General features: G+C 48.1%; 1 protein-coding gene across 4 annotated transcripts in view; it reads left to right on the plus strand.

Annotated features, from left to right (window-relative positions):
* Positions 1 to 925: 925 nt before the first annotated feature.
* Positions 926 to 26,712, plus strand: part of Gpr161 (G protein-coupled receptor 161) — a 41,286-nt gene continuing 15,499 nt past the window's right edge. The window contains exons 1-2 of one of the 4 annotated variants that reach the window (XM_076547909.1): positions 926 to 1,134; positions 23,908 to 24,337. In XM_076547909.1, the coding sequence (XP_076404024.1) occupies positions 23,952 to 24,337 (386 nt within the window). In that variant the 5' untranslated portion in view covers positions 926 to 1,134; positions 23,908 to 23,951. Of the gene's footprint in view, positions 1,135 to 1,581; positions 1,641 to 2,825; positions 2,944 to 18,882; positions 19,012 to 23,907; positions 24,338 to 26,712 lie in introns of those variants that run through there. The other 3 variants (XM_042258490.2, XM_042258489.2, XM_076547908.1) reach the window with 3 other exon arrangements.

Below are 26,712 nucleotides of genomic sequence, written 5' to 3' on the forward strand. Positions count from 1 at the left end.
GCAGACAAGGGAATAATTAATGCACTTATCCAAGCAGATGGATTTCAGAGGGATTTGAGTACTACTCTAAGCTCACTATCAGTATTTTATTTATTTATTTTTTTCTGGAACTTGACAACAGGCGTTATTACTTTGTATCTGATTATTATGCTGACGCATGTGCTCTTCCTTTATGATTATTTTTCTTCGCAGTTGTACGGTTCGCTTCAGTTTTTTTTTAAGATTAAAGCATAGAAACCTAGGGGGCTGGAGAGAAGTATGAAATATGTGGGATGAGGAAGAAGGAAAGAAAGAATAAGAAAGAGCTTTCGTCTTCTGCACAAGCAGGCCCGGGTCTTTATTCTCTCTGTTTTTTCTCCCCCTTTGTTGAGAGAGGGCATGGAGGCATTGTAAAGGTCTGTTTACATCCACTCTCCACTCCAACCTGCTTTCATTCCTTAAAGTCTGGCTTCGGGGTTATTAACTGTGATATTGCCAGGGTCCAGGACAAAGTCTGGTACTAGACAGATGCCCTCAGTGGTTGGCTGGATGAAGGTGAGTAAGGGAAAGGATGCCCAGAGTCCAACTAGAGACAGGAGGAGGAGGAGAATGCAATTGTGGAGAGGGAAGAATCCGAAAGTACTTGAGGGATGGAGAGAGAAATGGAAACGGATGTCCCTAAAGGCTGGAACCGGGAGAGAGGAGGTCGGAGTAGAAACCACAAAAAGGTTTCCAGGGGGAAAAGTGGGAGAATGAAGAGGGTGAGGGCGAGACAAAGAGCCGCGGGCCGAGGCTGCTCAGAGGCTGCTCGTGGGAAGAAATGGGGAAAAAAGTGGCCGGGCGGGCGGGGAGGCGGCGGAGGAAGGGGCGTGAGGGAGGAGAGCGGGGCGGGGCGCGGGACACCGGGCATCGGGGCTCGGGGCGCCGGCCGGGGCGGCGACGAGGGCGGGCGAGCAGCGGGAGGCGGAGCGCGAGCGCCTCAAAGTTCCTCGGCCTTGCTCCGGGCCCCGGGGGCCGCGTGCTGCCGGCGGGAGGAGCGAAGCGGGGCTCGGCGGGCTGAAACCCGAAACCTCGCGTCCCCGGCGCGGTGCGGCTGGGCTCGCAGGGAGGAAGCGGCGGGGAGGCGGCCGGGCCCTGCGCTGCCGCGGCGCTTCGGTGAGCACCGGGCGGGAGAGGGGGTGGGGGGCGCAGGCCGGGGCGGGACGGGCTGCCCCGGGATGGAGCGGCGCTGAAGGCATTGTGCTAGGCGCCGGCCCGGCTGGGTCTGCAGCCCTCCCCCCCTCCATCCCCCTTCCCTTTCGGCGATGTTCTGCTTCTCCCGGCGCCCCTCTCCCAAGTCTTCTTGAGGCTGGTTCCCGGCTGTACCGAGCCTTGCTTTTGGGGCGCTGGCGCGTTCGCGTCTGGCTTTGGAGCTCTTTGTGGGAAGAGCCTGGGGGGCGCGCCCCTCCGATCGGCCAGAGGCTTTTTCAGAAGCCCACCTGGTTCTGCCGAGTGCAGCCCACTCCATGTCCCCGGAGCCCCTCTGCACATCCCCTGGGAAGGGAGAGCATCAGTGCATGCCCCGGACTCAGCCGAGGAGGGCCGCGCCCCCTGAGGCCGGCTCAGGAATGGGGGTGCGGGGCACAGCGGCTGCGACCCCAGCTGGAATCCGTGAGGACCAGGTGAGTAACATCCTCCTGGTCAGGACTCAGGGTGTCCTGTGCCAGAGCCTGGGTGGGAGGCGAAGCCAGACGTCGCCCGCCCCGTGCGGTGGAAGGGGCGCCCCTGCTCCTCAGATCTGTGAGAGGGAGATTTGGTTCGTTGTGGGGCTGGGGAGAAGCACTTTACCAACTGGGCCAAGAGCTTAAGCCCCGGTGCATCCTATGGACAAAGGCATGTGGCATGAGGACGTCTGTTGGGATGGCCCGACGCGCTTCAGAGCAGCCTGCTTACCAGTGGCTGCAGCCGGGCGTTGGCACCTTTGGGTAGCACAACTCTGAGACGCTGCCTTTTCATTAACGTACCTCTCATCCCTTTTGCAAAGTGTTTACAAGAGCGGCCATTTAGTCCTCCTCCCTGCTAGGTAGGGGGAAAGTTGCAGTTTTGGAGGGAAAGGAACTGGGTTCAGTGATGTGCCCAGGGGGAGACACTGATAGATCAGACTGTCTTAGGTGCTGGAGGCTGCTGGAGCTTTGGAATCTGTCTCCTCAGGGTAGAGCCATCCCGGGTTGCAGCCTAGCTTCTTGGAGCCACGGCTTTGCCAAATCGATGATGTTTGCCTGTATAATGCATCTTACTTTCTTCAGCCACTTTTGAGAGCAGGTGAAAACGTGCATTTATCAGCTCCTCTAGGAAGAATGGGGAGAGGGTGAGGCCTCGGGTTATGTAGCCAGGCTTTCTACCCGCCTTCTTCCAGAGCCCCTCTTCCCGCCCTACCCTACACCCACCTTAGTATATACTTTTAAGGCGCTGACAGCTGCTTTCATACTCACCTTTTAAACCCATTCACGTGACAGCCCTGTGAACTGCATTTATTGTCCCCTTTGATGGGTGAGCAAACCGAAAGCCAGGAAAGTGAAGTATTCTGCCCTGTTTTTGTTTGTTTGTTTGTTTTGTCTTGTTGGGACGGGGTCTCTATGTAGTCCTGGCTGTCCTGAAACTCGCTATGCGGCCGGGGGAGGGCGGGGTTGCCTCCCGACTGAACTAGGATCTTTTGACTAAGCAATGCTTTGCACGTGGGGGTCATTTGACTCAGGACTTTTTGTCCTGCAGGCCTAATGAGATGGGAGTGAGCACAGAGACCTTCTCAGGAAGAAGTCTGCTTGGTATTCTGGTACTAACTTCAAGACCTTGGGTCCCCAAATCTGTGTTGCGGCCCTTTGCATGGGGAGCCCTCTCACCAAGGCGTATGGAGAAATCAGAGGGTGTGTGCGCTCTGTTTGGAGTCTGAACTTCACCCGTCGTCATAAGTGTCAGCAGATCCAGGTAGAGTCCCTTGGCACACACTCCATAGGCCATGCTATCCAGGAAGCCAGAGTACAGGTTGGGCAGGTGGGCTGGGTAGTGTTATGTGCAAAGTGACACCCCATGAGGAGGCAGCCAGCTGTGGATACTGTCACAAGGTCCCAACACATTGTTGTCTGATGTGAGCTTTGTGGAAACCGTAAATTTTTGTGGGGGGCAAAAATCTCATTTTTTTTTAAAATTGGCTTTTAATTCAAAACTCATTTTTGTTAAATACACAGAGTAATTGAATTGTGTGTTCAGGTGTTTTGTGATCTGCAGACTGACAGTATGCAGCCTAGATTAGACCTTTTGAGACACAGCCTATCTGAACCATTGTAAAGCATGACTGAAGGGGATAAGTGGTGTCTTTAAACCCCCAAAATATTAACAAGGGGGAGGGGCAGGGAGGTTAGCTGTCAGTGTGCTTTGCAGTTTTGAGGAAGGATTTAATACTTCATTCATTCAACTTACCCTAATCTTACCAATGATCCTATCCCGTCCCAAAGAAGAATACTTTCAACTGGTTTTCGGTCTGTTTCTGGGGTCCTTTTCTTTGCCTGGCTGTGGAGAGGGTAGCCCTCCTGGCAGATATATTCAAGGAAAGTTGGGAGCATGAAGGAAGGAGTTTTCAGTCTGTCAAGTCTAAATCCTCATGAGGTCCATTTGCATGTTTGTTTTAGTTTGTGTTTGTGATATACTGGAGTCATAGGCGACACTGGGAATAATCTGAAGGTACTGCCCAGCCCTGCCCCTTGCAGTGTATGATCTGGGGTACCTGGTGAAAGAGCTCATCTGGTATACAGTAAGTTTTCAAAAACACAGGTTATTAGGAAAGATTTTTTTTTTTGACATAGGAGTATATAGAAAAATTAAAGTTCTTTTCACATCTCCTTGATTATTTTTCCACCTCTGAGGTAACCACATATGTATTTCCTTCCAGGTCCGTGTGTGTGTGTGTGTGTGTGTGTGTGTGTGTGTGTGTGTGTGTGTGTATGAATGTGTGTGAGTGTGTGTGTATGAGTGTGTGTTCGCGAGTGTGTATGTGTGTGTGTGTTTGTGTGTGTGTACATGTGTGCATGTGGGAGCCAGGGCTTGATCACCTTCCTGCACCTTACTATTTGTACTTTGACAGTGTCTATAATGATTTTGACCATGCTCACCCCTTTACCTTCTCTTTCCCCCTCGCTCTCTAACTGAGCCCCCTCCGCCCCTCTAGCCCCCCTCTACTTTCATGTCATTTTTGGACATTTGATTAGGGTTGCTTTGCATGTGCATAGGGCGAGGGGGCGTAATTTACTGGAGCATGGGCAACTTTCCATGGCTAACTTTATGTAATGAAGAAAGTGTCTCCCTACCCAGTTCTTCTGAGACAGGGTCTCCTTTTGAACCTGGAGTTTATAGCCCTCTAGGCTGGCCAATGGGCTCCAGGGATTCTCCTGCCCCCTCCCTCCAGTGCCAGGGTCACAGAGGTAGGAATGAGACTTTTACATGGTGTGGAGATGTGAACACAGGTCCCTATGGGGTACTCTATGGGGGAAGAGTCCCTCCAGGCCCTCCCTCCGGGCCTTTTCCAGTGCTTATGTATTAGCATGCCTGGAAATATAGGCGATGTGTAATATATGGTTTATTCGCACCACAGTATAAGACATAAAATAATATTGTCTACATTTCTAACTTTAGAACCAACCTGAATATGTTGAATATACTTTTGAAAAAATAATATATAAATGGGGATATATATATATATATATAATTTCCAGTTTTGATTGAACAATATGACATAAAAATCATCCAATCTCAGTAGTAATAGCAATAATTCTTTCTCTCTCTCTCTCTCTCTCTCTCTCTCTCTCTCTCTCTCTCTCTCTTTCTCTCTTTCTCTCTTTGAGACAGGGTCTTACTGTGTAGTTTTGGCTAGTCTTGAATTTACAGAGATCCACCTGCCTCTGTCTCCAAGTGCTGGGGTTAAAAACCTGCATCACCACACCCTGCAACTTTATTCTTTTAAGTGGCTGTATAGTGCTTTATAGTGTACTTACTGTTATTTAAACATTTCCCGATTGATGGGCTCTTAGATTGTTCCAGCTTTATCTATCTGCCTATCTTTATTTATGTCACATTTAGAATATTCCTGGATACAAATTATTTCTAGAAGTAGAATCTGGGTCAAAGAAGATACACATTTTAAGCAATTATTTCTTTTTTTTTTTTTCTTTTTGAGACAGGGTCTCACTATGTAGCCCTGGCTGTTGCAGAATTCACTATGTGGACTAGGCTGGGCCTCGAACTCACAACTCACAGAGATCCACCCGCCTCTGCTTCCCAAGTGCCAGGATTAAATGCCTGCACCACCACACCCAGCTTAACGAGTTATTTAAAGAGTTCCCTTTTGTCTACTGAGGTCTGAGAGACTGTTGTAAAGGAGATCTAATTATTGTACTTATGTAAGATTGCTTGCTTAGGGTTAGGTCATGTAGTTTAAAAAAAAAAATCACAACATTCAAAATTGTAAAAGTTATATAAAGTAACAGCTCCACCCCACTCCTGTTCCCAGCCCCGTATTTCCTTTTTGACTTATAGCCAATGTTGCCAGTTTTTGTTTTTCATATCTGATCCATACACCCACAGGTGGAACAATATGTATCGTTTCTTCTTTTTTCTTTTCCCTTCAGAATGAATGCGGCACTGTACTTTATACCCACTTCTGCATATGACATTTTGAGTTTATCCCAAGTCTTAGAGAACAACATTGGTTGTGAGCATTTTAAATGCTAATAGATTCTTCTACATTCACTCTTAACATTTAAGAAATCAACTTGTATCTCCTCTGATTCCTCTGTCAATTCCTTTGCCATTTCCCCCCTTCTGGTGGATTGGAATCTCATCAACTTAAGAAGCCCCGCCTGGATTCTGGACTTTGGTCCACCTGTTGCTAACAAATCAAATGTTTTCCCTTTCTGCCCTTTCTTTGTTGCGTGAGTGTTTACCTTTCATGAGCTTAGGTTTGTGTTGTTTCTTTCCTGATGGCTCTCTGTTTTCTGTTTTTGTTTTCCTGAAGCTCTGTCCAACTTCTCTTAAGCTTTCTTGAAGCCCTGTCCAAACCCCGTCTCTTAAGACAGAAACTTAGAGGCTAGAGATGCACACTTGCCTAGCATGAACCCTGGGCCCCGTCCCCAGCACGAAATAAAGCATTTATGGTGACATACACTTTCCTAAATTGTGTCTTTCTTTTATGTATTTAATTATTTATTTTTCAATTGAAAAAAAAAAGTGTTTAGAGGGGTTGAGAGATGATGTCTCGGTGGTTAAGAGCCATCTCACTGCTCTCGAAGAGGACTGGAGTTCAGTTCCCAGCTCTCATGTCTGCCGCTCACAACTGCCTATAAACTATTAGCAGCTCCAGGAGAGGCCGGTCTCCCTAGGTATCTGCATTTACAAGCATGCGTAACCCCCTTCCCCTCCCCCACAGACAGGGAGACAGACATACATGCTCAATGGCAGAGCCCTTAGCTAGCCTGGCATGCAGGAAACCTTGGGTTCCAGCACTGGGGATTGGGGTACACACAGAACTACTGCATCTATCCTCCTCCCAGGTTCCCTCTCTTCTGTGATCTCTGTGGTCAGAGTCTGTATCTCTCCTCAAGTCTATTTTCTTTGCCTTTTTAAGGGATGTTTCCCACCACGTCTTAAGGGTGTGCTTTCCTTGGGCAGGCAGAACGGGAGCAAGGGTGTGGTGGGCACTGGGGACACTGTTGAGGTACAGAGCTGGACAGTGGCAGTGTCTGGAGAGCTGGGAGTGACTTGGGATAGCAGAAGTGGGAGACATCTGCTAATGAGTAAAGCCTGCAGGTGTGGGGATCACGTGGTGCAGCCGGGCCTGTGTGTGGAACCATCAGTCTGGCAGAGTGGGAAGGGACAGATTGGAGTGGGAGTGAGATCAGAGATAAGAAGGAGAGATGGAAATGTCTAATTCCTTGTGGGGAGAGGATGGCGCTCTGAGATGGGTGATGTCAGTAAGGATGAAGTCTGGAGCTAGACTCTAGTGATGCACAGGATGTCTTCCATAGGGAATGGAACAGATCAACATTTATCAACACACACACACACACACACACACACACACACACACACACACACACACACACACAATCTTATTTTGCCCTGTATGGACATCTAAGGTTTGGACATGCTCATGAATTGACCCAGGATCACTGTCAGGGTCAGGATGAGTGTCAGTCAGAGCCGGAGCCCTCTCAGGATTATTTGACAAGAGCAGTTGAAAATGGCCTAATTTTCTGTTTGTTTGTTTTTTTAATTTTTAAATTGCATGTGTATGTGTATATGCTTGCATGTATGTATGTGCAGTACATGTGTGTCCAAATGCCCTCAGAGGCCGGAAAACAGCATGAGCTCCCCTGGAACTGTGAGCTGTCTGGCCTAAGTGCTGGGAACCGAACCCAGGTCCATGGCAAGTGCATCATGTGATCTCAAACTGCCGAGCCGTCTCTCCAGCACATGATGCTTTTTAAAAACAGACAGGGTCTCCAGCCCAGGATGGGCATGAACTCCTTGTATAACACAGAATGGCTTTGATCCTTCTGCCTTCACTTACCCAGGGCTGGGGTGACAGGTGTATGTCACCATAAATGCTTTATTTAGTGCTAGGGACGGGGCCCAGGGTTCATGCTAAGCATCTCTAACCCTCAAGTTTCTGTCTTAAGAGATGGGAGAAACATGAAGAATCGTGTATGGGGACATTAGGAGCCAAGATGGTGAATTCTATTTCTTTGTATATGTCATGTCTGAGGTGCTTGGATGTGTTATATATGGGAGAAAAACATCTAAGGGTGGTGGATGTGGGTCTGGTCTCTAGGCTAAAGATGGAGAGTTAACTAGCAAAGGTTAAGTGAGAGAGAGAGAGAGAGAGAGAGAGAGAGAGAGAGAGAGAGAGAGAGAGAGAGAAAGAATGGAGAGAAAAATTATCTAAAGGACCTAGAGAGATGGCCCAGAGGTTAAGATCATTTGCTATTCTTCCAGAGGATCCACACTTGCTTCCCTGCACCCTTGGGAGTGAGTTATAGACCAGTAAGCTCTGATGCCTTCCATATGCTGGCTTCCTGCCTTGCCGTGTGGTCTCTCATGCTCTCTCACACATACTCTGTCCCAGATGCCCCCCACCGTGATAGGAGGCAGTCAGAGGATGCTTAGAGTTTTAGCCTCTAAAACCATGAGCTGAACCAAGTTTTCCTGAGAAAGTATGCAGTTTGAGACAGGTCCCTATAGCAAGAGAAAACAGAGGAATGGACCCAGTTTCATTTTTCCTCGTTGTACTTACATCTGGAATTATTTTACGTATTTACTGTTTGTGGTCCGCCCCGCCCCCCCTCCCCCCCCCCATTTGTAAGCTTGCTCATATTTGCCTCTGTTGTGTTACAGCTGTAAAGAATAGCCGAGCAGAGAGTATCTTCAGTACATACATTTTTGCTCAGTGTAGTGAGGGATGACAAGGAGAAAGCCCACAGGAGGATATGATTATAGGAGTGTCGGGAATCCTGCAGCAGAGTGGCTATTTCCAGGAAGGAGAGAGGGGACAGCCTGTGTCCTTTAGGTATCTATCTCATATATGGCCACTGGAGAAAATACATCCAGAAGAAATATTCCTGTGAGCCATTTAAAAATAATAATGCCAAGACCGGGCTTGGTGGCATACACCTTCATTCCTAGCACTCAGTAGGCAAAGGCAGGTGGATCACTGTGAATTTGAGGCCAGCCTGGTCTACATAGTGAGTTCTCAAGGAATCAATAAATGTATTGAGTTAAATGTAATAATATTGTCATTTTAGCAGTATGGACTTAATTAGTTTGCTTAGTTCAGTGAGGATAATCAGTAAAAAAATAAAATAAAATTGAGGGCAAAACTTAATTAGCATGTAATCATTGTTTGCCTTTAGTAGAAGTAATGGTTTTGGTCTTCTGAGTGTAGCCCTTCCTCACTTCTTACTACTTCCTTATGTGCGTGTGTGTGTGTGTGTGTGTGTGTGTGTGTGTGTGTGTGTGTAAGGGGTTGTTTTACTTTTCTTAAGCATATACAGTAAGAAATATTGCTCCTACAGGACAGGATTCTCCCATGCCCACATGACTGATATTTTTGACTAGCTGTTCTTTGTTGAGGAGCTGATTGGCATAGCCAGTATCCTTTTCCTGATTTGCGGGCAGCACCTCCCCTCGTGTGACAACCCCAAATGCCTCCTGGCAGTTCCAGGTGTTCCCTGCAGAGGGCGCAAAATCACCTCTCCTAGGAGTAGTGGTTGTGCTGGACAGTTACCTGAGATGTCTGCTTGGATTTACCAGCCTTCCCCAACCATCCTGATTCTCTTCACTAACATCACTGTGTGTTATTGCTTACAAAGGGGAGGTCCTCTTTTGAAGGGAAGGGCTTATGAGGCAAAGGAATCGGGACATGGGCACCCATGGTCACAAGTAGAGATACAAGTGTGACCCAGACCTCGCTGTGGAGAGTAGGTGATTGGATACCAAATGCTAAGCCAGTTCACTACTGGGAGGAAGTATTCTTCTGTACTTAGCTTCAGTCTTGGAGCCTTGACTCCCTAATGCAGCCCGGGAAGCTTTCATTTCACCTGCTCCTGCCTTACATCCATTTCATCTTGCTAAGTAATCAGCTGGCTTTGATTACATTTGTGATAGGATGGATTAAATCGTTCATGCCTTCATGTATATAGGCATTTTAGAGTTTACCTTGGTAGCCATCCCGCCAACCACTTTACCCGTGTTTCCTCAGATGTTCCCTTTGGCAATCACATGAGGTAAGTTAATTCTCTCTTCTTCCTCATGGAAAAGTTGAGGATCAGAGAGGTTAAACGATAAGATCACCAGAGCCCAGACCTAGGTTGGGTGAGGACTCCAAAGTCCATGTTCTTCTATTGGTTAGCTTTTGGTCCCTGTGACAAATACCTGAGATAAACAACTTAAGCAAGGGAAGACATATTTTGCCTCATGGCTTACGTGGGTCCACCGTACAGTATGCTGGTTCCACTGGTTCCAAGCCTGTCATGAGGAATAGCTTGATGATGGAGAAGATGCAATGATCTGGTTATTTCTTGATGGCTGGGAAATGGGGGGGAGGTGAGGGAGGCCCAAAAGGCACTCCTCCTAGTGAGGTACTTTTAATCAGGCACCCCCCCCCCACACACACACACTTTCCACAATTTTGCAACAGTCCATTAAATTATGAGTTCATCAATGAATTTATCCACGGATTGGGCCATTGCCTTCATGTGTGATCCAGTCACTTCCTTAAGCCACACATCTCAACGTCGCTTTGGGAGGGAGCCGTATCTTCAACCCACGAGTCTGTTAGGGAGATGCTTCAAATCCAATCCATAAGAAAGTGTGTGGAGAGAATATAAAATATTTATCTTCTCAAAGGCAATTGATAACATAGAAGGCATTCAGGAAGCATTTATTTGTAAGTCACCTGGAAGGGAACACAACCTCATTTAAAAAACAAACAAACAAAAACTCCCTTGTGCTGTATAAAGATCCATGTGTCTGAAAAGATAACTAAAATGGAACAGGAAGACTGTGGGGATGGTGATGGTAACAACCATGGTAGGAGCAGAATGTTCCAGAAAGGCTTCTTCAGAGTTTAGCTCAAGTGTTAGTCAGGCCGTGAGCTACATGCTATTCAAATACGTGGTAATAAGTGGCGCTAGGGAGGTGTGTGGCCTGGGGCACAGGAATGGCTTTCCCAGCCCACGTGAATTCTCCCTTGCCTTTTATTATCTCTTCAACTGGAGGACACGCCTAAGAACAAAAAGCTACTGGGAATTAATTACCATGTGAAAAATGCATTTGAATTTTCTTGACCACAAAGACATTTACTGTAATATCCCTTATTGGGTGTACTTGGTTGGGAGGACCCCTCTCAGTGACCACCACCAAATAAATGGTCCACTTAGAGAATGTGAGGTGGACTGGAGAGATGGCTCAGCAGTTAAGAGCACTGGCTGCTCTTCCAGAGGACCCAGGTTCAATTCCCAGCACCCACATGGCAGCCCACAACTGTCTGTAACTCCAGTTCTAGGGGATCTGACACTCTCACACCAATGCACATAAAATAAAGTTAAATAAATTATTTAAACGAGAGAGAGAATGTGAGGTAGGATAGTTTATATAAAGTAAATAAAGGGGAGTATGGCAGCCAGGAACAGTGACATTCTTCCTTACACAGGCTGTTCAGACCTTCTGCATGGACCCCTATGGTCTCTGCAGGAAACTCAGGTTTCTCCAACTTTGCCTTTTGGAACAGCCCAGGGACAACCGGTCGGTGTAATTGAACGTAATTCATTCTGGTGGGTGAAATCCAATGGGACTCAGCAACCTTGCTTTCAAATCCAGCAGTTTCTTACATATTACTTACGAATTATTAAAGCCAGATTCCAAGCTCTGGCTGTTTCAAGGGTCCCCTGTGTCTGGAACATGCTACCGTTGGCCCGAGCCACATCATTTATCATGGACCTGCCCGGGAGAAAATCAGCCCACCTCAAAGACACTGGAGGAAGCGGCTCCTCTGAGATGGAGTGCGTACCACTGACCTTGGTGTGGAAGCCTTCCCCGCGGAAGTCACTAACTCTGATTTTACACACGCTGTTAGTGAACTCAGCAGGCGAACTGCAGACTGAATATAGGGAGATGGAGGGCTAAAGGTTAGCAGAGCAAACTGAAAGCATAAACTAGAATAGGCAAGTCACCATGGGTGTTCTCGTTTGCTCTCGGTTGCTGTGACAAACACCACCACCAAAAGCAACTTGGGGAGGAGAGAGTTATTCATTTGCTTACACTTCCAGATCACAGTCTATCCTTGAAGGAAATCAGGATAGGAAGCATAAAGGAACACTGATTGCTCGAAGTCAGGACAGGAAGCATAGAGGAACACTGATCGCTGGCTCACTCACCCACTCACACTCAGCTAACTTTCTGTGATAGTCCAGGCCCACCTTCTCAGGGATGATGCAGCCCACAGTGGGATGGACCCTTGCCATATCAGTCATCATTCAAGACAGTCTCTCACAGACATGATCGCAGGTCAATCTGATATAAGCAATTCCTCAACTGAGGTTCCTTCCTCCCTAGTGATTGTAGGCTGTGTCAGGTTGACAACAGAAACTCACTGGTATGGTTGGTGTTCAGGGACGTAATATGATCGCTGTCAGTGTCGTGGGGAAGCGGAGTTCATGTGACAATGGCCCACTGTCATAACCCACTCGCTGATGAGTTGTGAAGCTAACAACCTTGGAGGTTTCAAAACGGAGTGAAAGCATTGGAATTGCTTCCTAAGGACCAGGTATGAGGGGATTTGTGTCTTATGTACGCTGTTTTAAAATGTAGGGAAAAAGCACTGGAGGAGGGCTCAGTGGTTAAGAGCACTGGCTACTCTTCCAGAGGACCCAGGCTTAACTGCCCGCACTCAAATGGCAGCTCGCCAGGGTCTATAACTCCCATTATTCTAGGGGCTCTGATGCCCTCTCTGGCCTACTCTGGCACCAGGCACACACATGGTGCACGGACACACATGCAGACAAAACATCCGTACACATAAGAGAAAACATTCGGGAAAGTATGATGGATTTCATGTATTCTGCGGAAAGGCTGACGAGAAAGAGTTAACAAGCTATTAATAACATCTTACTCGGTCAGAAAACTCAGCTGTCCAGAATGGAGCGTTGCAGGGGGTAAGCTCGTCTTTAAGTACAGTTTTAGAAATTGGGACTGGAGGTGCACTCCTCGGTGGTTACATTGTATCTTTAGGGTGCCATGGGGAAGGGTGAACCAGTTAAGGTGGTGGGAGCTTTTGCACCAGGGGGTGAGGATCATGAGACAAGGACGGTTGAAAAGGGGGTAGGAGAATGAGTGGCCGCCCCACAGCACCTGTTCTTACCAGCTCTTGGATTGCTCTGTAACACCCACACGGCGGTTCACCTTCCTTGGCATCTCTCTTTCCATCCTTGACCCGGGTTTGAAGTTGGCTTGCTTTCCTCAGCAAGGAAACTTTCCTACAGAGAATTTCCACCCACATGCTCAAAAGTTGGCTCTCCTTTCATTAAGCATTGGGTTTGAGTTTCCTTAGGAGAAAGGGTTGAAAGCCATCACTAAATCTGTTCCTTTTAGATTAGTGAATGGAGGCCAGAGGTCAACATCTGGAGTCTTCCTCAATCATGCTCCACCTTATCTTTTTTTTAAAAGTATTTTTAATTATAATTTATTACTTGTGTGTGGATTATCTCTTCTACCACGTGGTCAGGGAATCCAACTCAGGTTGTCAGGCCTGGTGGTGGCAAATGCCTTTACCTGCTGAGTTAATCTCACCGACCCTCTATCTTGTGTTTTGAGACAGAGACACTGAACCTGTTACTTACCGATTGGCTACACTATCTGGCCAGTGAGTTCTAGGGATTTCTCGTTTCCACCCACCCTGTGCTATGGTTACAGGGGAGCACCTCCACACCACCTGTTTCATATGGGCTTTAGGGACTCAACTCCAGTCTTCCGACTTGCTCTGTCAAGTCCTGTACTGACTGAACTATGTCTCCAGCCCACAAAGAAGACACACATGGCCTGGAGTAAAGGGATGGGTGCTGAGCTATAATAAGACACAGTTGAATTCTAAGTACATTCCAGATGTGGAGCCAGATTCCCAAATGGACTAGATTTGGGATATGAGAGAATGAGGCTCTGAGCACCTGGAAGGATGGGAGTACCTCACACGAGATGATAAAGACTGTGGGAAGAACAGGTGGTTTGGGACGTGTTAGGCTTTCAGTGTCTGTGACAGGAGAGCGGAGATGTTGAGTGGCCAGCTGGATGCAGGAGTCTGCAGCTCCTGGGGGTGCCATTGGTGTCTCCCCATCCATGCTGGGTCTTCTAACCAGATCTTGGTCCAATTGCCTGTTGACTCATCATGGCCACTTCTGGCAACAGCATCAGGTAGACTTGGAATGGCCTTGGCAACAGCATCAGGTAGACTTGGAACGGCCCTGGCATCAGCTGCAGATAGACTTGGATGGCCTTGGACCGTTCTGACCTGGTCTGACCTAGTTTTGCTGGGATTCCTGTTCTGGGGGCCATGGTCTGAGCCTCATGGGAAAGATCTGGCATCTTTCCCTTCTTCCACTCAGAGAAATCACATGGACCAGGCCGGAGTGATCCAGTAGGAGAAAGATGCTTGACTGGTGGGCAACTGGGAGTGCCACTCTGGGAAAGACTTTCTCTGCCATCGGGTGGCTATAGAGCCTTCTGTTTCCTCAAAGCATTTTGTCATGACTCTCCAGACTGAGTTGTCTTCCTTATATCCTCCCCTGCCTGTTTGTGGGTCTAAGGGAGGCTGAGACAGACTTTCCTGACCCTCTGGTGATTATGCTGACTGGTAAACCTGGACAATCGGAAGGCAGCCATGACCATTGCTAACCAGGGCTGGGAGAGGGGCCCCTAAACATTTCCTTCTGAGAGTACAGCTTTGCGTGGGACTGAGTGTTCCTTAGACTTTCCAGCAAGACACAGCAGAAACAGCAAACACATTTTTAACACAAAGTCGAGTTTTGTTTTACCTTGTAACTCATTCCAGCCTCTGAGGTGCAGGGTGGTGCTTCATGATTTCATACAGAGACTCAGTCTTGAAGTCACGGAGAAGGTGTCGGGTCCCTGGAGCTGGAATTACAGTGGTTGTGAGCCACCTGACATGGACATTAGGAACCAAACTCAGAGTTCTAGGAGTCCACTACTGTGAACTGCTGAGCCATCTTACAGCCCTGAGCTTTCTTTATTTCTCTATGACTTCCCTCACTCTACGAGACAACAAAGTTAAGGTGAAGATGGACAGATTCTTTTTTTTTTTTGGTTTTCTGAGACAGAATTTCTCTGTGTAGCTTTGCACCTTTCCTGGAACTCACTCTGTAGCCCAGGCTGGCCTCGAACTCACAGAGATCTGCCCGCCTCTGCCTCCCAAGTGCTGGGATTAAAGGCATGCGCCATCACCGCCCAGCTAATGGACAGATTCTTATAGAAATTTTTATTGTGGTGAAATACACAAATGCCCATGGCATAAAATTTACCATCTTGATCACTTCTAAATGCACTGTACAGTCCCGTGGAAGTAACTGCATTCATATTGTTGTGTAACCATTGTATTCACTGACTGTAGAACTTGGCAACTTGTGGAAGTGAAACCCGTACCCACTGAACATAATTGATGTCCCCTCTGACTTCCTGAATCCTGGCAACCGTCATTCTGCTCTTCCTTTTCATGATTTTTTTTTTTTCCTTTTTTTGGAGACAGAGTCTTCCTGTGTAGCCCAGGCTGGCCTTGAACTTTCGATCTCCTGCTGTGTCACTGTACCCTGCATACATCATATAAGTGGAATCACAAAACAGCCAACTCCTGTGACTAACGTATAGTGTCCTTGGGTTCATCCATGTTGTAGTATACATTGCGACGTCCTTCCTCGTTTTAAGCCTGAATAAAATATTGTAACACACAATATTTTGCTTACCTATTAATATGTCAGTGGGCATTTGGGTGGCTTTCATATCTTAGCCGTTGTCAATAAGGAACACGAATACCAATAGCTCAGAGACTCTGGTTTCAGTTCTTAGCATCATCATTAGTCGTGGGCACCATGGTGTGCATGTGGAGCTCAGAGGACAACCTTGTGGGGTTGGTTTTCACCTTCCGCCTTTATGTGGGTTCCGGGAATAGAACTCAGACATGCGGTGCATGTGTCTTCACCTGTGGATCCGTCCTGCAGGTCTTGCTCTCAGTTCTCTTGCATACATACCCAGAGTGGGACTGCGGATCATACAGTAATTCTCTGCACGACGTGTTTTCAGGAACGATTTTCTGCACCGGTGCTACCATTTCATGCCCCTCACCCGTAGTCTGCAAGGCACTGCCTCTCCAGTGCTGGGATCAGAAGTGTGTGTCACCATGCCCAGAGAGGGACAGTTTTTCTCGTCATAGTGTCACCAACACTTGGTTTCTCCGTTTCTGTTTGTTAATGAGTGGAGGGATCTCTTTGTGTTTCTATGACTTATTTGTGATGTTGAGCATTTGCTCTTGGCTGCTTGCTGTCTTTGCAGAAACGTTGTTCGGGTCTTTTGCCTGTGTTCCAATTGGGTTGTTTGCATTTTTGTTCTTGGCGTTTTAGGTGTCTGTTGTGTATTCTGAATATTAATGCCAGATATTTATATCAGATACATAATTTTCTCCACTTCTGTGGGATACCTTTTTATTCTGTTGAGTAAAAAGTGAGAATTTTAGCCGGGCATGGCGGCGCACACCTTTAATCCCAGCACTCGGGAGGCAGAGGTAGGTGGATCCCTCTGAGTTTGAAGCCAGCCTGGTCTACAAAGTGAGTTCCAGGACAGTCAGGGCTACACGGAGAAACCTTGGGGGTAGAGTGGGGGTGGGGGTATCTTTGAATGCATACAGTTTAAAAAAAAATTAGGAAATCAAATTTGTCTATTTATCTATGTCTGTCTCAGAGAGAGAGAGAGAGAGACAGAGAGACAGAGAGACAGAGAGACAGAGAGACAGAGAGAAAGGGCGAGTGAGAGAGAGACACACAGACAGAGTGTGTCTATCTCTGGCTCTTGCTCTCTCATTGCGGCCTACACCTTTGGTGTCCTGTCCATGATAGCATTGTCAAGTCCAATGTCCTGAATTCGTGCATTTCTGGCATTATCCCAAGCCCCCGGTCTCCTCTCATATATTAGTTTGCTTCTTCTCTTTCGACAAAGTCATTTGACAAATAGACTTATTAAAGATTATTAATTCTTCATCCATTCATTCCACAAACAGGGAGGATATTCTTAGTAGGTTTTAAGCTTCAACAAGAGTAGATTGAAAGGAAAGAGCATGGAGCCCAGCTGCTGGATCTGTGCAGCGGTGGACGTGTGGGTGAGACGTGAAATGAAATGAGGCTAGACCACGTAGACACTCATGTGTTGGGATGAGTGGATGGGTTAAAGGTCAGTTGGCAGCCACAGAACCAGCTTGCAGAGCTAAGCTTAATTACCTTTAACTTAACCTTTCTCAGCCCATTTCCTATTTTTCCGTAGTGGGTACTTAACATGAACCCAGGCACTATTTTTGGAACTGTACAAATATTGACAAACTCTAGAACAGGCACTCCTTTTTCCTCTACTTTACAGATGGAAACTGATGTCCAGAGAGGTTAAGTAGCAAGTCAAGAGCCTGGATCTGGACAGATACTGAGCAGGCACACGTTTTATGCTTTCCTGGACAGGGTCATAGTGGCCGAAGCTAGCAAAGAACCCTAAACCACAGACTCCCAGCTGTAGTGCCGAAGGATGCCGCAGAGGGGTTGCTGACTGTGTTTCTGCCCAGCAAATTAAGAATTCAGAAAGAGACCATAAGGTCGTGTGGGTTCCCATGCTTGCTGCTTTCCTTTGCCTTGATGTATTTCCCCCAAGCAGACCAGAGCGCAGATCTAATTCACACACCGAGAGGTGCTGAACAAGCACGTGACTGGCTTTGTGGGACCCAGCAGGGGGAGCAGAGCAAAGCACTGAACACTATAGCTTACTCTGGGAAGGCCAGTGGGGGGCACACCTGCCCAGGGTAACCGAGGCCACTTTCCTGTACCTGCTATCTTTAGACTGACTTTCATGTGACTGCCAGAGCATGATGAAGGGAGACTGGGGAGAGAGCTCTGTATACACATAGGTATGGAGACGGGGACCCTGTGATCCCTTTCTGGCTCTAGTCGAGCTGTGTGGCCTTGTTTGTGGGTGGGATTGGAGTGGGGGTTCACACTGCTTTCAGTTATCAGAAGTACGAACAAGGTGGTTATTAGAGCCTCCTCCCCAGCTCCACCCACCCCTAGCTACTGGGACTGATGTACATAAGGTGTTTTGAGGTGCACAGATGATGAGCCTCTGGGAGTGTGATCAAAACAGCACGGTGACCTCCCTGGGGCTTGTTTGAAGTGATGCTTTGGAATATCTCCTCATCTGGGGGATAGCTGAGCATCTCATGTGTTTCTGTTTGCACTCGGTCCCCTTAAATGAAGGCAAGGCATCTTTGGTCCTAGCCTTCCAGGCTGGTCAGCGCTTCCTGAAATGGGTCGTAGGATATGAAGGGGAAGGTCCCATCTCAGAGGGAGAGACTAGCTGCAGGAAGGCAAGGCGAAGGAAATGAGCCATGACCTCACTCAGGGGTACCCAGGGTTGTCAGAAAAGAACCTTCTGCCAAAACGAACTTATTTTCTGTACGGCTAAACTCCAGAGCAGAGAGTCCCCGTCTTGTCCTGTCTAGTGGCCCAATTGTTAGAGAAGTGTTAGGCGTCCTGCTTCCTTCATCAGTACCTATTGCTTACAGTCTTTCTGGCTGTCCTTTGGTGGTCCTGTGGAAGTAGGGAGGTATTTTAGGGGTTCTGTTGATGTGATAAAACACCATGACCAAAAGTAACTTGGGGAACTAACAGTCCATCACTGTGAGTAGTCAGGGCAGAAACTCAAGCAGGGCAGGAACCTGGAGGCAGGAACCTGGAGACAGGAACTGAAGCAAAGGCTTTGGAAGAACACTGCTTACTGGCTTGCTCCTCGTCGCTTGCTCAGCCTGCTTTCTTATATCACCCAGGACCACCTGCCCATGGTGGCACCACCTCCAGTGGGCTAGGCCCTCCCACATCGATCATTAATAAAGGAAATGCCATATAGACTTCCCCACAGGCCACCCTGGTGAAGACATTTCCTCAGTTGAGGTCCCTTCGTCCCAAATGATTCCAGCTTGTATCAAGTGGACAGCACACACTAGCCAGCATGGAAAGTCACCTTTGCCTCTGCATGTGGACTGTGACACGGATCTTCTGACCCTACAGATGCCTCGCTCTGGAGCAGAACAGCCTTTCTACGCTTTCATGCAAGGGCAAGCCATGAGTCCAAGAAGATAAGGAAGTTTCCAGAAGGCAGCTGAGATAGCAGAGGAGTTGGTGTAAACTTGGCAAAGAGGTAGAATCTTGACATGTTGAATGCAAATCATGATGTGTTAGGCAATTAGTCAGGGCTGAGTTTCAAGTGACAGATACTTATGGAAGTTATCATAAGTCGGGGGCAGGGACAGTCTGTGTATGTAACCGAGAAAAACAAGATTTTAGAATCACAAGCTCGTCCATGAGCATTTGTAGACGGGTTAGCGTGCATCTTGTCCCTTTCTCTTCCCAGGGCACCACACTACTCACTCTCACTTTCCTGGCAAGCCTTTCCTACATAGTGTCAGAGTGAGCAGCCAATGCAAAGCTACAGTCTTGTTGTGTCAGACGATATAGCCCCTCGGTTGACTGGTTTATCCTCTAACACTTTCAGCCAGGTCCCGAACCTGGAGTTCTGTCACCCCCAAGCCAGCGGCTGTGAACAGATTCACCCTAGGTCAAGCACTGACTGCTGGAGCTGGAGGTGATGCTGGATTTGCCCCAGTGAGAAAATAAAAGAAAGGCCATTTCCTAAGTAGAATGAGGTTAAACTGTTGCGGCGAAGGCAGGCTTCTGCCAGATGTTGTTTTAGGTGCTGGACACAAACAAATTCCATCCTCACAATTCCTCCATGTGGAAGATAAAAGTCATCCCATTGGCAAGGAAAAGCAGAAGTCAGTGCATTTACCTTTAGTCATGGGACTAAAGTGGAAAGGCTAGGTTTTATTTACTCCAGGCGGTCCGGTGTTGGTCCGTATGTGGTCTCAGCTCCTAATCCCCTGCCACCCTCACTGACTGAGGCAGGAATAGGATATGGAGTAGGAAATGCAGCACAAGCCAGCCACAATCAGAATTCTAGGGAAGAATAGGAGGCAGGGTCACAAAATATCCAAATTTGGAGTCACGGGAGAGAGAAGCTGCTAGTGTGGTAATTCTGTGCTTGTGGCTCATCCTTGAAGTGTTTGTACTGGAATCACCACACAAACAGGTTTGTACAATTCACAGATATCATCTCTGTACTCTCCAGCCCTGCCTTGTGTTTTAATTTTTAAAAAAGGGATATTGATCGCTGTCTTGAGTGACAAGGCTTGGCTTTGGATGACTTGAGGCTGTTGCCGGGAGTCTAAGGCAGCTGATGGTTTACTGTCTTTGGAAATGGATGGCTAGACTAAAGGCAGTTCCCAATGAGGGCAGCTACCCTTGCATCTGTGGCCTTAAAGGTAAAGATGCATAGCTGCCAGCCTTCCTGGGTCTTTAGCTCTTTCAGGGACAATTGCTGATCATGCATGGACACCCCACCTGTGTTCCCGTCTAGCTGTGCATCGGGAGCATTGAATTGTTGGTCAGAGCAGTGTGCAAGCTCAGAAACACCTTTGTGCATGGCAGCAGAGGGTGCTTAGGAGAGTAGACATATGAGTCACACTGGAATGTGCTGCTATTCAATGGGCCCTGGCTTGTCAGGCCCCTGGGTATGCTGGCTGTCAGCCAGGAAGCCTGTGATGGCTGGGGCCTTCCCAATCCTCTCTCCGGCTCTTTAAAGCTCCATTGGGGAGGGATCTGCTGGGGCTTGCGCCTGCCCACTCCAGACCTACTGGCAGAGACTAGGAATCTGGGTGGGCACCTCTTTGGCCCACATTCTTCATCACCCTCCCGGGGAGGGTTGGACTGGGAGACCTCAAGGACCCTTGCCAGCTCCAGCTCCTCATTTTGCAGTCACTGGTGGGCTTGCTAACAGGACCAGGGGAGACTCCCTTGGTCTCATCTCCTGGGCTGGAAGCTTTGCATCCATTTTTATTCTCTGGGGGTGGGGGTGGGGGAGCACCTTTATGATGTTAACTCTCTTACAGAGTATTAAAAGTCATTTGCCAGCAAAGTTATTCAGTTGTTCACTATGTAGCAGTGAGCCTGACCAGGTGCTGGGACATGGGACCAAAGTCTCTGTCCTGAGGACATAATCATTTGTAATATTTTTTTTCACTCCAGTCACATCTTTAAGGGCTTCCTGTTCAGTTAGCCAGGAGGAAAAAAAATTAAAGGTGGTCTCACTATAGAGCTCTGGTTAGCTCGGAACTTTCTATGTAGACCAGGTTGGCCTCACACTCACAGAGATCTACCTGCCTCTGCCTCCCGAGTGCTGGGATTAAAGGTGTGTGCCACCACTGGCCACCTCAAGTCTCTTTTCTTAATGATCGCATTACAACTATTGCAGCTGTCTCAAGAATGGTATGCTTATATGAAGGCTTTGTTTGGGGATGCCAACTAATAGTTCACTTAGAGGCAACAAAATCCACAACTTGGCAACTAAAGGTGAAGACCAGAAAGAGCCTTGCAAAGATACGTGCTTGTATTTGGCACACCTACAAAGCGTCTTCACGACACAACGCTGGGGAACTAAGACATTGCATAGCTGGATTAAGACTTAGAATATCTGCCGGGCAGTGGTGGCGCACGCCTTTAATCCCAGCACTCGGGAGGCAGAGCCAGGCGGATCTCTGTGAGTTCGAGGCCAGCCTGGGCTACCAAGTGAGTCCCAGGAAAGGCGCAAAGCTACACAGAGAAACCCTGTCTCAAAAAACCAAAAAAAAAAAAAAAAAAAAAAAAAAAAAAAAAAAAGACTTAGAATATCTTAGCAGCTTGGAAATATGAGCTGACATGCACAATGCAAACTTTAGTAGAAATGATGGTTGTACTTAGCTTTAGAAACATTAATTCCGTATGTTCAAGACTGGGGACATCTGCCTTGACAGTATTTCCTATGATACAAACTTGGCGTAGGATGAGTTGACCACATGCTTATGTGAGCCCAACAGGGTGATATAATTGCTACAAGAAAAATGTGCTCTTAGAGTGAATACTGCAAGGACATTGGTCCTGATCCTGAAGAACATTGACTCTGCACTTGACATTAGCTAGACTGTATACAGAATGGTATATTCAGTTGTGGATCAGAAGGGTTGTAGACATCCTTGAGCCAGTGCAAAAGCAGATGGGGGGGGGGTCTTGTCTTAATCAAGGCTCTAGACACCATGGTGACAAATGATTGAGACCTGAAGAGATGATGATGAGAAAGAAGGCTATCCCAAGGGGGAGGGTTGTGCTACTTGGTGCTGCTCCAGACAGCAGGGCTGAGGCTGGGTTCCCTGCTGCTCCAGACAGCAGGGCTGAGGCTGGGTTCCCTGCTGCTCCAGACAGCAGGGCTGAGGTCGGGGTCCCTGCAGGGGGACTGACTGCTCCAGACAGCAGGGCTGAGGTCGGGTTCCCTGCTGCTCCAGACAGCAGGGCTGAGGCTGGGTTCCCTGCTGCTCCAGACAGCTGGGCTGAGGTCGGGGTCCCTGCAGGGGGACTGACTGCTCCAGACAGCAGGGCTGAGGTCGGGTTCCCTGCTGCTCCAGACAGCAGGGCTGAGGCTGGGTTCCCTGCTGCTCCAGACAGCAGGGCTGAGGTTGGGTTCCCTGCTGCTCCAGACAGCAGGGCTGAGGTCGGGGTCCCTGCAGACAGAGCTTGCTAGCTGATTCCAGGCCTTCTTTACCCCCTGTCCTCATGACAAAGGTGCATGGACAGAAATGACAGGTCCTCCAGGAGGGTTTGGGGATCATCTTCCTGCTGTGTGGGATGATTTTGTCACCAGGGACCTTGGCTGCCTCACAAAAAGCTGTTTTTCTTTTTGGTGCTTTCTGTTCATGGACAATGAGAGCAGGAAAAGTGACATGCAGAGTTTTTTTTTTTCCCCTTGGCTGATTAAAGTAGATGGAATATTCTGGAGAAACATTAGTCTACATATTTTATGCTTAAAATGTGTCAACCTTGAATTCTAGCTGAGATCCTGAGCCAGTTTCCTAAGAGCAGGGACCCTACCTAGTGGACAGTGAAGTCTGTGTGGGCCAAGATGGCGTCTTCCCGACCCCATCCACAATCCCTACTTGCTTCCTTGCCTCCGCCATGTCCAATGAGAGCAATTGTTCTAGCATTAACCCTGACTGATTAATGCTGCTCAGAAACTCAGAATTGTTATTAGGGCAATCTTGTGTTCACATTTAATGTGTTCGCAGTCAGCTGGGACATCAAAGTGTAGATTTTGATTCTGTAACTGCAGGTGGCCTGCAGCCCTTGGGAGTGAGTGCCTGTCTAATGACAGTTTCGCTAGTTGAAAATCTACCCTTGAGGAGCAAGGGTCCAAAGCAGCAGTCTGCAAAATGTCCCACAGAGCATGTTTAAGACACGCCCACTGTCCCTCCGGCTGCTTGTTGAAAGTGCAGATTTGGGCTGGTTATAGCTCAGTGGTAGATGCTTACCTAGTATGCGCAGGATGCTGGAGTCAATGCCCAGTACTGCATGAAAAAACTTTAAAGGGAGGGTGGGGGATGAGCAGTGCTCTACTTCAGAGTTTGAGAGGTTTTAGTCCAAATGGGGGGAGCGGGCAATTGGCGCGTTGTGCGGAGCATGTGACAGGCTGCACCTCACGGTGAAGTACACAGTAAGGAAGAGCGGCTTCCCTCAGAGCAGTCAGTAAGCAAAACAGAGAAAGAGGAAGAGGCAGGGTTCCATAATCCTCTCAGAAGACTATATCCCTAATGAACTAAAATCTCCCGTCGGCCTCACATCCTAACTGCTTCACCCCAGGCCCCTTTATGGTGCCATGCTGAGTGCTTAAGGCTGTGATATGTGAGTCTTTGGGAGACATTCCAAAGCCAAGCTACCATAGGGGTTAGATGGATACAGTAGTCCATTACGGAGTCAAGAAGATGTGTAAAAACAAAACAAAACAAAAACAAGTTATAGAGGTTTCTCGGGAAAGACTGTCTAAGAGACTCCCAACAGTTGGTCAACGTGAGGTCCAGGACTTAGCCCTGCTAAGCCTCGGCTCGCTCTTTCATAAAGTGCAGGTGATGGGATCTGACGAGTCTTCCCCATCCCTGCTCCTGCCTTCTCTCCACAGCTGTCCAGCATGCTCTGCTCACCGCATCCCGGGGTGCACTGACCATGAGCCTCAACTCCTCCCTCGACTGCAGGAAGGAGCTGAGCAACCTCACTGCCGCTGCTACCGCCACCGCCGAGGGTGGTGAAGGGGGTGTTGTGACCGAGTTCATCGCCATCATCATCATCACCGTCTTCGTCTGCCTGGGCAACTTGGTCATTGTCGTCACCTTGTACAAGAAGTCCTACCTCCTTACCCTCAGCAACAAGTTCGTCTTCAGCCTGACCCTGTCCAACTTCCTGCTCTCCGTGCTGGTGCTGCCCTTCGTGGTGACCAGCTCCATCCGGAGGGAATGGATCTTTGGCGTGGTCTGGTGCAACTTCTCGGCTCTCCTCTACCTGCTGATCAGCGCGGCCAGCATGCTCACCCTCGGGGTCATTGCCATCGACCGGTAAGTCTGCATCGGACTTGGGGAGTGGAAGGACTATGGAATGAGGGATCTCTGGGCCACCCGCGTCAGATGATTGTGTTCCTGGGAAGGGCACTAGAAGGTTCTTCCGAAGGAGAGTGTGCAAAGTGAGTTCTGCCTCATCTTTAGCTCCTCAGCCAGAGCCTTTCCCATTTCATCTGTCTGTATTTTATGTATAGTCAAGGGCCACATACGATGCTCTGGCGGGTGACAGATTGTGTATTTGATGGTCTGTACCATATAGCCTGGTGGTCAGTACATCTTACATCTAAATTTTATATCAGTACTCTATAACGTCTTCTGCATAACAAAATCGCCACATGGCAGGGCTCAGAATGCATCCCTGTTACACAATGATGCACGACTGTAACTTTACTTTGTTTTTTTTTTTTTTTAAAAAAGAAGGTCCATTGCTTTAAAAATAAAACAAAAATCCCAGGAACCTATCATTCTTGTTTTACCTATAAAATAAGGGCCAGCCAAGGAGGGTGTCAGAGTAGGAACTGACCCAGGTCTTCAGACTCAGCCGCTCCTCTCTGCTGTGAGCTTGATGTGTCTTCCTTTGACCTCGGTCCGGTCCCGTCTTGACTGGTGGATGCCAGACAAAAGCTCGCTTTACTCTTTTGTTCTGTAGAGACAGGCTAGGACTGGCTGGGGGAGCAGCGAGAAGGCAGAGAGCCGAGGGAATGGTACCTGGAGAAGCCTAGCAGGCTTTTATAGCCCATATTGGCCCCGCCCGAGGTGCAACTGAGGCAGAGGCCAGATGCCGATGCTCAGGCTGCTTAGCCGCACCTCGGGTTCCCAGCGTCCAGCCAGGGTCATGCTGGCTGGTCTAGCTTCATACACGCGTCAGCGGGACTCATCGTGAAGTTCCCAACCCTCATGTATTGGGTCCCTTCAGTGGTCACACACCAGAACTGGACTTCTTGAAGACAGAGAGAGTGGAATCAAGGTTCATGTGCTTTCCTGAAACTGGGAAGAGTGTTAGGGGGAGGGTCAGGGAAATTCAGAGGGGACTAGTCAGGGATGCTGTCACAGGCTGACACAGAGTCTCCAGACTCTTGGGAACATGGTTATTTGGGTTGGACTGGCTTCCCTGAGCACAGCGATGCTGGACCCCAAGGTTGGATTCTTGTTTTCCCTATGGCTTTGTAGAGAATGTAGAAGGAATGAGTCAAAATGAATCCGTTAGCGTCTCCAAATGTCTATTTATTCCAGTAATAAAAGCAGCATAAATCAAAAGAGCGAAATAGACAAGCACAGTCTAGCCATCCAGGGACATCAGTGCATGTTTCCAGTGTGCTTGCCTCCAGTACTGCTTTTTAGTTGTGGCAGTACATTCTTTATATTTTTCTTTTTAGATGTATTTACTTGACATGTATGAGTGTTTTGCCTGCAGTGGCCAGAAGAGGGCGCTGGATTCCCTAGAACTGGAGTTGTAAGTCTCCAGTCCGGTACCACGAACCAAACCCAGGTCCTTTGCAAGAACAAGTGTTCTTAACCACTGAGCAATCTTTCCAGCTGCTTTATAGTACATCTTTTTTTTAAAAAAAAGATTTTATTTTTAATTTTGTGTGTGTGTTGTGTGCATGTGCCTGCGTGTGCATACACACGGTGTGTGTGTGTGTGTGTGTGTGTGTGTGTGTGTGTGTGTGTGTGTGTGTAGGTACAAGTGCCCAAAGAAGCCAAAAGAGGATGTTGGATTCTCTGGATCTGGGGTTACAGGTGATTGTGAGTCGCACAGCTTAGCTTCGGGAACCGAACTGTTGTGGGCTTTCTGCCATTCGGCCCAATGACCAATTGGATGGAGCGGTTTGACCTTTTGGGCGTGGTCTTCTCTGAGGATAGTCATAGCTTAAAAGCTGTGGGGGAAGGGGTCGCTCGCTCTCTTGTATAGTCAGAGCAGGAGCAAGCAGCAGTTCCCAGTGCCCTCGGGCAGAAAGGCAGGACAACAGCCGGATCAGCAGTGTCTGCCTTGTTCTGTGTCGTGAATGTACCTTATTGATTTCATTCCCTAATAAATTTTACCTGGCCCCCTACCTCACTGTCCCTCATTACCGAACCCGGGGTCCTTTGCAAGAGTAGCAAGCACAGAGCTGCCTATCTTTCCAGCACAGCAGGACTTTTGTTTGTTTGTTTGTTTGTTTGTTTTTCGGTCGCTCACAGCTCATTTGGGTCTAGGCTCTGCTTTTCTCGTTTAACAATGCCATCATGAGCATCTCCTTCCATCTCTGATAACCTGGAGAATGGACTATTAGTGATTGTGTGGTACTCTGTCTGGGATGGACTCTGACTTATTTTTCAGTATCCTCGTACTGGATTTAGGTGGTTCTACACAGCTCCCTCTAGTGCTCAGG

The sequence above is a fragment of the Peromyscus maniculatus genome, chromosome 11 (genome assembly GCF_049852395.1).
Source record: "Peromyscus maniculatus bairdii isolate BWxNUB_F1_BW_parent chromosome 11, HU_Pman_BW_mat_3.1, whole genome shotgun sequence".
In the NCBI taxonomy this organism is placed as follows: domain Eukaryota; kingdom Metazoa; phylum Chordata; class Mammalia; order Rodentia; family Cricetidae; genus Peromyscus; species Peromyscus maniculatus.